The sequence below is a fragment of the Balaenoptera acutorostrata genome, chromosome 3 (genome assembly GCF_949987535.1).
Source record: "Balaenoptera acutorostrata chromosome 3, mBalAcu1.1, whole genome shotgun sequence".
Lineage (NCBI taxonomy): Eukaryota > Metazoa > Chordata > Mammalia > Artiodactyla > Balaenopteridae > Balaenoptera > Balaenoptera acutorostrata.
In genome coordinates, this window is record NC_080066.1 from 102,232,856 (window position 1) to 102,246,539 (window position 13,684).

At 40.4% G+C, this 13,684-nt stretch overlaps 1 protein-coding gene across 2 annotated transcripts in view; it reads right to left on the bottom strand.

Moving 5' to 3' along the window:
* The window catches only part of FMN1 (formin 1), a 425,289-nt gene that overhangs the window by 5,143 nt on the left and 406,462 nt on the right, over positions 1–13,684 (bottom strand). For both annotated transcript variants that reach the window (XM_057542902.1, XM_057542903.1), the window contains one exon: positions 521–605. In XM_057542902.1, coding sequence (XP_057398885.1) covers positions 521–605 — 85 coding nt within the window. The remainder of the gene's footprint in view (positions 1–520; positions 606–13,684) is intronic.

Below are 13,684 nucleotides of genomic sequence, written 5' to 3' on the forward strand. Positions count from 1 at the left end.
CCTGCTTAGCTTCTAGCCCAGGGAGAGCTGTCGGGGGACCCAGAGTCTCGTTCTGGTTTTGGCTATCCATTTGTGAAGTGATCCTCGGTAAGCTGTATCTTTCTGCATCTCAGTTTTACCAACTATCAAAAGAGGATAATCCCTGCCCCTTTCTTTAACAGGGAAAAGGAACTGGTGAGGGTGAGAATACTTAAACATTTCAGGAGAACAGTGCTTTGAGATGAGGGGGATCATGGCGTGGGGTGCGGTGTGGAAGGGTGTGAAATGGCAAGTGACTACATTTGGTTTATCAGGAAATGACCTTGTTTGAATTTGCTGGAAGAGCGCTGGAGGCTGTGTTTGTTCCTCACTCTGTCCTCCCTTATATTCTTTCTTACCCATATGCTACTCTGGGATGGGAATTGAGAATCTGGATACTACTCATTCCTCTGAGTTTTATCCTTTAAATTCAGATCCACTCCTGGGTGCACCTCAGTTATAATGAAAACTCTTGAGGCTGTGAATGAAAAATGCATCTCACCAGACTAGCCGTGGGGTTAATTTTCTTTGTCTCCACTTTCTTCTCTGCTGTTAACTTGCTGACTGATTCCTGAGCCATTTTCAGTCTGAAATGGAAACAGGGAGGGGGGAGGAGAGAGGAGGAGAAGAAAGGAGAAGAAAAAAGGAAAGAAGAAAGAGGAAGAGGTCAGGTTAAACAGAAATCCAAATGCTGTTGAATTAACCAGTTAGCAGTTTGAAAATATAAGGAATGGTTTTCAGTGCTTTTCATTACTAAATTCAAACTTTGCAAAGGTGACTCTTCTGGGTTATCAAAGGTGAATTCCCTTCATTGGCTGAGAGGCTCACCGAGATGTCTTTGGGAAGTCTGTGCTTTTGCAACCAATGCAGGAGTTTCTGACCTACGGAATACTAGATGGATTCACTGTACTCTCAGGGCACACTTCAAGGCTCTCTGGCTTGTGATCCACTCAGTAGGTAAGATGAAGACAATTTTGAAAACTGAAATTTTGGAGAAACATATGAAAACTACAAATATTAAAATTCACCAGTTCACATTAAGAAAGTGAAAAGACAACCCACACAGAATGGGAAAAATATTTGTAAATCATACATCTGATAAAGGACTTGCATTCAGAATACATGAGTGACTCTTACAAGTCAAATAAAAAGACAAATTACCCAATTTAAAAAATAGGCAAAGGATTTGACTAGACATTTCTCCAAAGACATACAAATGGCCCGTAAGCACATGAAAAGATGCTCGACATCATCAGTCATCGGAGAAGTACAAAGCAAAACCACAATGAGATTATCACTCCACAGCCACTAGGATGGCTGGAATAAAAAGAAAGACAGTAACAAGTGTTGGAGGTGAGGATGTGAAGAAATTGGAATCTCCTACATTGCTGATGGGTCTGGAGAATGGTGCAGTCACTTTGGAAAACTGTTTGGCAGCTTTTCAAAATATTAAACATAGTTATCACATGACCCAGCCATTTGACTGCTAGGTGTATAAATATATGTGTACCCAAGAAAATGAAAATGTATGTCCAGACAAAAATTTATATATAAATGTTTGTAGCAGCCTCATTTATAATAGCCAAGAGTGGACACAGCCCAAATTTATATTAGCTGCTAGATGGATAAACAAAATGTGGTATATTAACACAATGGAAAATTACTGAACCATAAAAAGGAATGAAGTGCTGATACATGCTACAATGTGGGTGAACCTCAAAAACATTAAGGTAAATGGAAGAAGCCAGCCAGTGACAAAAATCCACATGGTATGTGATTCCATTTATATGAAATCCACAGAGACAGAAAGTAGATTAGCAGTGCCAGGTGCTGAGGGGAGGGGAGAAGGGGGTGTGACTGCTAAGGGGTAAGGGGTTTCTCCTAAAACTAGGTAGCAGTGATGGTTGCACATCCTTGTGAATATACCGAAAACCACAGAATTGTACACCTTGAAAAGGGTAAATTTTACAGTATGAATCATATCTCAATAAAGCTGCTATAAAAATTCAATTCCACAACATGATATTATTTCTTATCCAGCTCATCAATTCAACAAAGTAATATTTCTTATCCATCAGATAGGCAAACCAAAGTCAGGCAATATCAACTGTTATTGGGGATGTGAGGAAATGGGAACTGCCGAACTGTGTATGAGGGCGTGTAAATTGGTACAGCTGGCTTTGGCAGCATCAACTGAAACTGAAAACATACATACCCTGTGAGCTATCAATTCCTCTTCTAGGGAGATACCCCAAAGAAACTTTTATAATTAGACACACCTTTCACTGTGACAATATATGCAATAACGAAAAACTGAAAACAACCTAGCGATCAGATTCGATAGGATAATGGATAGCTGATAAGAGCAAATAGGAATAGCTAACATTTATTGGGTGCTTACTGCATGCCTGGTACTGTTCTGCCTGCTTTATTTGAAGTAAACCATTTAATTCTCACAACAACCCTGTGAGATAGAAACTTTCACTACTTGTATTTTACAGGTCTTAAGCACTGTGCAATGATGCTTGTATATTATATTCATTTAATGGAATATGGTATAACTGTGAAAAGGAATAAACTAGATCTGAATTCACCAATTAGGGACATCAGGAACATGATATTGAGAGAGTGATGAATTCTGCAGAGTGACAGAGTGAAGAGGCCATCTAGCCTGGTGGTTAAGTGCTCGGCTCCAGAACCTGACTGTGAGATTAATTCTCAGCCCCACTACTTATTAGCTGTGTGACCCTGGGCAAGGGACCTCTCTGTGCACCTAGAAAAGAGGATAACATCAACAGTGTGGGCTACAGAGAGTCACTGAAAGGACTGAGAAAATGCTGCTCCAGGCACTGTGTAATCACTCAACATACGTTCACTACTATTGTTACTGTGTATGCAACATGCTACCTTGTACATATATTGGGGAATAGTGCCCACAAAACAATGTTGTTCACAGATGCCTGCACAGTGTGTATGAACATACATGTAAACATCTATTTATATTTATATGCAGACTGGAAAGATACTAGCTTCATGATAGAGGTTATCACTAGAAATACAGAAGAAGAGAATGACATTGGGAGGTAGTATGTCTACTAGAATTTCATTTCTGTCTATAATACTTCATTTTTCAATTGTAAAATCTTAAAGAATATGTGGCAAAATGTTGACAATTCTAGGTGGTGGGAATATGGGTGTGTTAAATTATCCTTAATATGTTTCTTTATTTTAAAAACGTCTTCAAAAATATTGTAAAAATACCAAATATTTAAAGACCCACCAAATCACAGACATTAAAAAAAAAAAAAAAGAACATGCTTTTTCTTCAGGGCCTCAAATACAAACCTTTCACTCAATATTAATCACATACTCGCTTAATATTGAAGAAGTGGCTGAGTGCCTTAGCTCTTTACTTATCTAATTTTGCACAATTTGCTTGGAACACACGCTTCATAATCCAGTCTCCCTGCCCACATGCACAAGTTAGTTCAATGAATTCAACATGTTGACTTGTGCATCAGAAAAGAAGTAAAAATGAGACAAAGACGAGCAATGATTTATATAACCCAAGAAATACATCTGCGAAGCTGCCGTGAGAACGGGCACTTCTCGACGGGCATAGGTCTGAGCGTATACACCACACTGCCTACTAAACTCTTCTGCTTGCAGCAGTAACTGTGACTGTACCCACACAAGAAAGGAATGCGCTAGAAGGATCAGAGCCAGGTCAGACTACCTTGGAGACTGACTACTAAGGAATCTGCAAACCAAGATGATGGTGCTGTCAATGAGGCCACAGCTTGTAGCATCTACTTTTCTTGGCGTCTCTCCGGCAAGATCTGTTTTCAGAGAGAGCACTTATTAGTGACCCTTTAATCCATATTCCAATGGAATGGTTTGGAATTACTATTTCTCTCTGGGCTCCCTAACTTTTAGGGCACTTTTAGGAGTCATCTTTTGCTTAAGTAGTTCCTTTTCACCTTAGAATTCTGGTCTCTTCTTCCAGAGTTGGTCTTCTACCACACTCCTGGCTCAGCATGGCCTCCCCCAATTCCCAATTTCACTTCTCAAAAGCCCTGCAATCACTTCCCACGTTCTCTCAGTATCTGGGGGGGATGGTGGTCGGGGATGTGGAGGCCGGGAGCCAACCTGAGGTCCTGTCCGCACTGCTAACCTTTTCCTACTGGTCAGTGGCTGTCCCGCAGACTACAGGCTGCCATGCATACCCCAGGCTTCCGAGCACAATTCTGATCTTGGTGACTCCATCCTGCTCTTCTCTAAATGTTCTCATTCAATTATGATGTCTCCCTCTCACAGGGCACTCTTGAAAAATCATGAAGGATTAGGAGAAAGCATAGCTTGGTGGCAGGTAGCATCAGCGAGGCTTGAGTCTAACTCCAACTCTGCCAGTTACTAGAAAACTTGGAGCAAGTTAATCAACTATCAGTTTCCTTATATATAAAATGGTATGATATATATAGCGCATATATATATATATATATATATATATATGTACACATAATATTAACTCCGTGGTATTATTGTGAGGATTAAATTAATATATCTAGTAAAACCTCTAGTATACCTGGTATATAGCAAGTGGTCAATAAAGGATAACCATTTTGGAACCTTCCATCACGGATATAAAGGATTACTCCCTAAGAAAGCACAACAGGGCTTCCCTCGTGGCGCAGTGGTTGAGAGTCTGCCTGCTAATGCAGGGGACACGGGTTCGAGCCCTGGTCTGGGAGGATCCCACATGCCGTAGAACAGCTGGGCCCGTGAGCCACAATTACTGAGCCTGCGCATCTGGAGCCTGTGCTCTGCAGCAGGAGAGGCCGCGATAGTGGGGGGCCCACGCACCGCGATGAAGAGTGGCCCCCACTTGCCACAACTAGAGAAAGCCCTCGCACAGAAACGAAGACCCAACACAGCCATGAATAAATAAATAAATAAATAAATAAAATTAAAAAAAAAAAGAAAAAAAAAGTCTTAAAAAAAATGCACAACAGTAGTTTCTGACTACAAATAAAACAAATGGAGCCACTAGCTAAGTACTATCTTGTAGTAATACCATTTAGACATGTCCTGAAGGCAAACCAAATCAACTAACGCTATTACCCCGAGATTTAGCAAACCAAGGGAACTCAGCTCAATTTTTCTGATCTGAACACAGATTCTAAAAGTCATAATGAGAAGCTACACTTCGGTGCAGGCATGACATAAATTTTTCAACCAAATAAATACGAGAAACTATTTCAACTTCAAAAGGAAGATTCCATCTACTTCCTCCCATTTTTCCAGGTTTCTTGGAGGTATCATAAATAAAATTTAAGTTTCAAATAGTATAGAACTTCTGAATAAATATATATTTTTCATGTTAACCTTGTTTTTCTCATAACCAAAATAACACTTGTTCATTATAGGAATATTATGTATCTATACACAGAAAGATTATATTTTCAGTTTATATTATATATTTAAAAGTATAAAGAAAAAGTAAGACTCACTGGCCAGTTAAATACTTCTCTGAGAATGTAGTTAAGACATAATGGGACCAGTTAACGAAAATTATCACATACAAACCTCTCAGCTAGACAGTAAGATACATGAAGGTAGAGATGGTGGCTATCATTTTTACTGCTGTGTTCCTAGCCCTTGATACAGTAGTCGGCACGCATATACATGCCATGAATAAATAGAGACCTAGAGAACAAAATCGAAAAAAAAATCCTTTACTTTCCTGAAGTACTGCTCACTTGAATTTCTTGAAAATGCTGAGCCATGAGGCTGCCCGGGCGTGCAACCTGCATGGTCGTGTGGGGCTTCTTGGTTTAATGCACTTCCGTCACTGTCTTGAAATTATTAGTATATGTATATATATATTTTTGGCCACACTGCACGGTATGCAGGATCTTAGTTCCCTGACCAGGGATCGAACCCTGCAGTGGAAGCGCAGAGTCTTAACCTCTGGACTGCCAGGGAAGTCCCTTGAAATTCTTAGTTTTTGAACAAGGGGAGCCCCATAAATGATGAGGTTGGTCCTGTCTCAGACTTTGTAGGACATTTAAAGTCATTTTATCATTAAAATGGAACGTTTTCCAACCTTTTATTTCCAAGACACATTTATTACATAAAGAAAGAGAAACCTGGTTGGATAGAGTTCATACCTCCTGCCAAGGTTCATTTATTTCACTGTGTTGTGATCATTTTTACGCACCTGCTTTTTACACTAGACTGGAGCTTCTCAAAAGCAGGGCTAGGACTTCACTGTCTTTCTTTCCTTCACATTTTACACAGTAAAATGGCATATAGTATATGACCATAAATACTGAGTAAGTTAATGAATGAATAAATAATTATAAGTGATTAATCTCTATAAACTGTAAAAATTCAGGCGTCAAGAATGGTTATGGGAGAAAATATTCATGTCCATTCAGGTGCATGAAAATATAAAGTGACTGACTCTCACCTGAATGAATACAACATCACCAGTGCTCAAAACTGATCCTGCAAGATACAAACCAGCAAATTCTCACGAGATTCTCTATATGTCCTTAACATTAGAGGGCAAAGCTAATTGTGGAGGGCAAGGCTGTTTGTCAATGGCTTTTGTATCATACAATACGAAACTTAGCCTTGATGAAAGACAAACGCTTAAATATTCTGACAGTCTGGCTACGTTACGTCCATTGTTATGATGGAGCATATAGGCAGGTCTTAAAAACCGCTTTGACCTGACGAGAGGTTGATGTTTGCATGACTGGGTGGTCAGTCAGTCAGTCAATCTGTCTGTCCACCTGTCTCTCAAATGTCTTTCAAAAACCATGGGCAAAGTGTCCTATACCTGCTGAAGAAGCTACAGCAAGCTGCTATCGTTGATCACATTAAATTCACCCAGCATCAGTGTTCTGGTAATGATGTGGGAAGAGACTGCAAAGTAGAGGTCAGCAGTGTGATCGACCTCAGAGGGTTTAAACAAATGTAAGTTCAGTTTCCATCAACCACAGGAGGTTTAAATAAATGCGAGCTCGAGCTCGCGTGTGTAATGCAGAGACTTCACAGAAGAATACAAAGTTCTCACCTCCCTTACAAAACTGGAAGGTGCGGCAACATTGAGTGGCACTTCTGTGCGGCAACACCTCAGTCTGCAACACCTTGCCATCACTCCCCATCCTATCCTCAGCCCGAGGCTGTCCAGTGGTGTCATCTTCCAGCTTGTGTGCACAACTCGTTTTCTTATACCCGGCACACACCACTCGTTTTTGCTGCCCGCCTGGACTCTCTAAGCTTCGAAGTTTTGGCCGGAGACTTGCTGGAAGGCTTCTGTGATAGTTCAGGAGCCCAGGGATGAAGACCCAGACAGAAGTCGTCTTTGAAATGATCTAGTTCCCTCTGATCCATCCTACTGATGAACATGGTCTCGATTATCAAAGTGTAACTCTTAAGAATGTCACCTCCCTTCCCAAAAACTCTCAGTGACTCCCAATCAACTTCAGCCGGGGTAGCAAAGGTTTCCTATAAAGGGCCAGAGAGTCAATATTCTAGACTTTGTGAGCCATATGGTCTCTGGAACTACTCAACGCTGCTGCTGTAGTGTGAAAGGAGCCCTAAAAAATACACAAATGAAGGGCAGTGCAATGTTGTGTTCTAAGAAATTTATTTACAAAAACCAGTCGTGGGCTGGATTTGAACTATAGTATAGGATCCAAATTCCTTACTCTGGCAATCAAAACTCCCCCTGTTTTGAACTTAGTTTACTGGTCTATCTTACCTTTTCAGACCCAGATCTGGTTCAATACTGTCCTTGGACAAATCACTTAACCCTTCTGAGCCTCAACTTCCTCATCTGTTAAAAGTGGAAATAATACCATACCTAAATAACACAATTGCTATGAAAATTAAAGAAACTTATTATCTGTGATTACTTATCAAGCATCCTTTCCTTTACCTCACTCCATGTGTTCCCCGTCCTGTCCAAACTTCTCACTCTTCTTTCTACCAAGGCTTTTCTCACCCCTGCATCTCGCTCTTACTGTTCCCTCAATGACTTTCTTACTCATTTCCATGTGTTCAAATTCTTCCCATTCTTCTAGTCTCAGCTTAAGTGCCAGAGTCATGAAAGCTTCCTTCATCTCTCTTAGTCAGAAGTAATTGCTCTTTTCTCAAGTGAAAGGGCACTTTGTGCCTCTCTTACGGCACTTAGGAACTTTTCCTCTTAGGACTGTATAGGTGTCCTATTTCCCTCAAACCACTGGAACCACTTGAAGACAGTGATCACGGCTTGTGCATACTGGGTCTTCTCCCTCATCCCACATCTAGCCCTGTGCCGTGCAGCAGTCAGTTGTTAGCAAATATCTAAGTGAAAGACAAACGACTTGCATTGACAGCTTTTCTCCGCTTTACCTCAAACAAGCCTAAATGTTTAGTAAATACCCAGAAGTTGTAGGACTATTATCTTTTGCATTTAGCCTTGGGAAAAAAATAAAACGTAATAGCATTAAAAAATCTAGCTCCGGTTATTGATTAGCTGGTTGAGTCCTAAATACGGAAAAAGAAAGGGTGCTCAAGGCCACCCAAATGTGCTAAATATTTATGCATGTCAGATTACGTACATATTCCAGGATTCCTGAAAGTATCCACATTACTTTGCCCCCAAGGAGACTGAGGCTCAGAGAGGTTATACAACTTTCCCCGTCTGGAATTTGCCTCTCTCACTTAGGAGGTAAGGACTTTGTTGCATGCAGTCAAAGAGAACTGGTTGGACAATTTCTAGCTACAGCCATGCTTGATTTCTCCCTTGGCTTCATTGCTCATGGACTTGTCTTTGGTTCTGGCCTAGATCTTGGTTCTGTTTTTGTTTCGGGTCTAAACATTTACGCTAGACTCTCACACATAGTTGCTCATGATTACTCATAGGCAAATACCTAGACTTGATTTCAAAGGTTACATCTCATGCCCTCTAAAAAAAAAATTCTGAAATATAGGGAGGAAGACATACAAGTAAGTTAGAGAAAGAAAATAACTACTTTCAATTTACAAATGCTTTAATAAAAGTGATTTCTGAAAACCTTTTCTTCCTTTCCGTTATAACACATCCCTAGAGAGTTATTAAGGGCCCCAGTAAATTTCAGTTGCTGCCAAAGTCTACTGAGGAAAGACGTGAATATGAGATAGGACAGTGACATGTGTCCTCAGATGGTCCTGCTTAGTCCTTGTTCTACAGAAATGATTTGCAACCTTGGTTGGTTGGGGAGGGAATTCTGCTTCCAGTTAGAAAGCTACAAGAGAACATTATTCCCATCCTAAATGAAAAGATCTGGATAAGGTACAAAATCACACTTTTTCTTAACCCATTAGAGAGCTGGGATCACAAGGCAGCTGAGGCAACTGCATCCCAAAGAATGATACGCCTTTCCATTTAAAGGCTCAGGCTCCCCACATTACAGCCTCCTTTTCTGGGAGATCTGAGCATACTTTGGGGTTTCTACAGGCTAGATGTATATTCCTGCAGCTGAATCAAACCAACTCAGAGCCCAGTCTTCTGTGAGATTGAAGAAGTACGATGTCTTTATTCTTTTGACATCCAGTATTTCATTGGCTCATGATGTACAAGGCAGAATATACTGAAATCATCCTGAACTTTACAATAACAGAAGTGCCTTCATTTTTAACCATAGGGATTGGGCATGCCAGCCAACCAAGAGGTAAGTGAGATATAGGAGGTGGGGTAGAGTGTTCAGGCTGTTTCGTACTCCTTGTCACTAATGGAAAAACCAATAACTTAGAGCAGCATTTTCAAACTGTCTTCCAAAGAGCCTCAGCAAAGCTGCCTCAGGAAAAGAAGGAAGAGTTAAGGATTCTCTTAACCCCAACATCTGCAAGCCTGCTTCAACCAGAAAAGCTTAATTTAATCTGTTTTATATATTGGGGTTTCATGAATGTTTTCATTTGGATAAAAAAAGCTCTGCTGTTTAGAAAAAAAAGTTGGAAAACACTATGTATGGAACTCAACAGAACCCATTGAATCTCTTAGGTGGGGAAGAGAAAAAAATACCTTTCCTGTTCAGGACAGTGAGAGCCAATAGAAGTCTTCTTCCTAAAGAACTGTCCAGGGATATCTGGGAGATGAACAGCTGATTAAGAAGACAAGGCCTCTTAAAAGAATGGTTCTTCTGACAGCCATAGCCACCAGATTTCAGCTTTGGGGCTCTAATAAAATATCAAATCTGTAAAAATCAAAACACAGCCAGTTCTGCCACTGTCCTCTGCGTGGTACTTTCCAGATATGTTCTAAGCCTGGGAGATGGACAGTCTCTGACAAATACAGACAGGCACCGTGGGGACAGATTCAGAGGAGCCGAAGTGTGGGAAAACTAAGTGCCCAGGGGGGCACCCACTTACTTCCCTGTCCTAAAGTCAGGAATTACCTTACATTTCATTATGGTTCATTTTCTTTGTGGTCTTTCTGGGAATTTTAACTGATCTTCCTGATTTGGGTCCTATTCTACTCTCCAATTTCTGTTTGCTTCCTTTGCTCTTACTACCCTAGAATGAAGCTGAAATGAATCCAACTGATTACACCCTAAGGTTCCTCCCACTTTAACTCTGTGACTGCAATTAACATTTTCTTTGGGTCATCTGTTTCTTCCCTTTTCCTTTCTTTCCCATTCCAAATAACTGTCTGAAGTGTACCAAGACTGTCAACCTATTAACTTTTGAATAATTCTTAAGTATGAGGCTAGGTTATATTTTTAATGAAAGAAAGTCGCACAGGCAACTAATGGGTGTCTGGACACAACTGATCTCAAATCATGGCTCAGGTTGGAATCTACGCTCTAAAGAGTGGGGTTAATTTTAGTATTTAAAAATGAGTAAATGTTCTGGAAAAGGCAGAACTATGGAGACAATAAAAAGATGAGTGACTGTGTGGCAAGGAGGAGATGTGACTAGGCAGAGTGCAGAGGAGCTTTAGGGCAGTGAAAATATTCTGTATGACATTATAATGATGGATTATATTATTACGCAATTTGTCCAAACCCACAGAATGGACAACACTAATAGTGAACCCTATGGTAAAAACTATGGACTCTGGGTAATTATGGTGTGTCAATAATATTCATCTTTGGTTAAAAAAAAAAAAAGTATCATTATGATGAGTGATGTTGATAATGGAGGAGGCTATGCATGTCTGGGGACAAGGAGATACTTGGGAATTCTCTGTAGGAAATTCACCTACCTCTCAATTTTGTTGTAAACCTAGAACTGCTCTAAAAAAATAATAAAATATTTTTTAAAAATGAAAAAAAACGGGTAGATGGCCCCTACAAATTACCATTCTGTTTTAAATGCCTGTTGGTTTATTTGTTAGAAATCCTCCAAATGAAAATGACCAATTCATTTCAGCAAGTGGAAAATAGACAATCTGGTTATATTACCAGGACATACTTGTTAATAAACCACTCAACTCTTGTAATGCTGACAACGGGACTGAGGAAGCGACTTCAGGATTACAGAAGTCAAGTTTTGCCTATAGAGCTACTAGCTTCAAAGAGGAAGCTCTGTTAGCCATCCAGTACAGTGTGACCTAAAAACATTAACCACTGCATGACCCAGACCATGTACACATCTTCACTGAAGATATTCAAAGTCAATGGCTTTGGGAACATCAGTGGATGAAGGCAAAGAAAAGGGAGGCATTGCACGAATATAGTTCATAAAATGCATGTTGGTAAAAGCATGAAATCTGACCAGCTGTAATGTAAATCTGTTTAAAGAAGACTTAATATCAGTCATCGCTAAAGAGGTCAAAATAGTCTAGAAAGGGAACAGGGCAGGCTTCTGTGCACCAGTATGTGTAGTAATGGGCCTCTGAGTCAGCATGCTACAGGGAATAACACCCAAGTTCCCTAAAAAAACAGGATAAATAAAAACTGAAGGTCCAAATCACTATGTCACTAGGCTTATCCTAAAATTTAAAGACATGTGAACCAGAATCTACCAAGCACGAGAACTCTTCCTTCTAGTGGCTATTCTGAAATACACAGAAGAATATGATCAGCAAAGGAGCATGAGAAAAACATGCCCTTGTCCATGGCCCCGTAAATTGTGGCCTGGGGCCCTGTGAAGGGTAGACAAGGTTTTGTGGGATGGAACCTACTGAAGATCATGCTTGTAAATAAATAACTTGCCAGTCTGGCTTCCCAATGTGGATTGAATTTATGAATCATTATTAGGGACACCTTCTTCTATAAGTAAATGGTACTATTTTTATGGTCCCCCTTTAGGAGAAGAAAATCAGAGACGGTGTATAAGAAGCTGCAGAGATGAAATACCAACTGACTATCCACTCTTTTCCTATGATCTCCTTGTAGCCTTGAACTAAGTAGCATTAGGTCAAGGAGCAAAGAATACTATCCAAAGAGACTTTGGGGAGGTGTGGGAGTGGCTTTATTGCTTAAGAAAGCTCAATAGCACATGGTTTATGTATTTTAGATGGAGAAGGTTGAGGGCAACATCCTGGTATTTTCCTCATTAGAATTCCCTTGTGTTAACATTGTAGGGGTTGTTTTTAACGTTGTGCTTTTAGAAGGCGTAGCTATGTCAGGCTACCCTTCCAGCCATTGCCTAGTAGCCTGGACATTAGAGGGAAGGCGTGTGAGCTTTGTGGGGTTTCTTTGCATCTTCTGATACTCCCAAGCCTCCACAGGTACTGTCCTCAGTTCATTGAGGACACTGACGTTGTTTTTCCACAGTTGGGGGAAAGAGGGTTAACATCCGTCTTCGGTTCTAAATAAGTAAATGCAGTCAGGGAGACCTGCCAGGGGCCTTGGGAACTGCCCTTATTTCTACCCACCTTGACAACAGTCCCTCACGAGGTATTTCTGAATTATTGATATAACTACTACACAGCAATAACAGTTATGAAAGCCAATGAAATAAAGTCACTCTTTATTGTCAGTAAAGAACCAACAACACAATATATGTATAACTGAATCGCTGTGCTGTCCACCTAAAACTAACACAGTGTCGTAAATCAACTATACTTCAATTAAAAAAAACCCCAACAACACAAAGACTAAATTCATTAACTCCCCAGTGTAAAGGGACATTTCTTCCTCACTGCTGCAGCTGATGGAAACATCATGGACTCGTCTATGTGGAATGCTTGCAAAGGGTAAGAAAATAAAACTCAGAGAAGACAGCCATAGACAATATGAAATAATGGGTAGCCTCAAAATCATTTATCTCAGGCAGGCCAGCAGGGCCACAGACTTGGACAGACACACACTCTCCTATGCTTATTCCCTCTTCAGAGTCTGACCCTTGACCTTGACTAACCCTTCCATCCCTGTGTCCCCCAGGCCAGTTTCACTAGCAGCCACGGTAAGACAGACCAGCAGGAAAGTAAGGCAGGTCTTAGACTTAAAAGACTTAGCTCCTTACACATCAGAATCTAGCTTCTCAGTGATTCCATGATAAATTAGCCCATCACTTCCACTTCCTACATTTGACAACTTTCCCTACCTCATTCCTAAGATATTTTTCTATTTACAATGAAGGAAGTCCTCCTAGAGACCACATTTCACCAGCTACACAATCAGCCACTTGATAGCTTTTGCGGGTTATCACTTGTAGTTCCCAAACACACTTTGACTTCAAATGA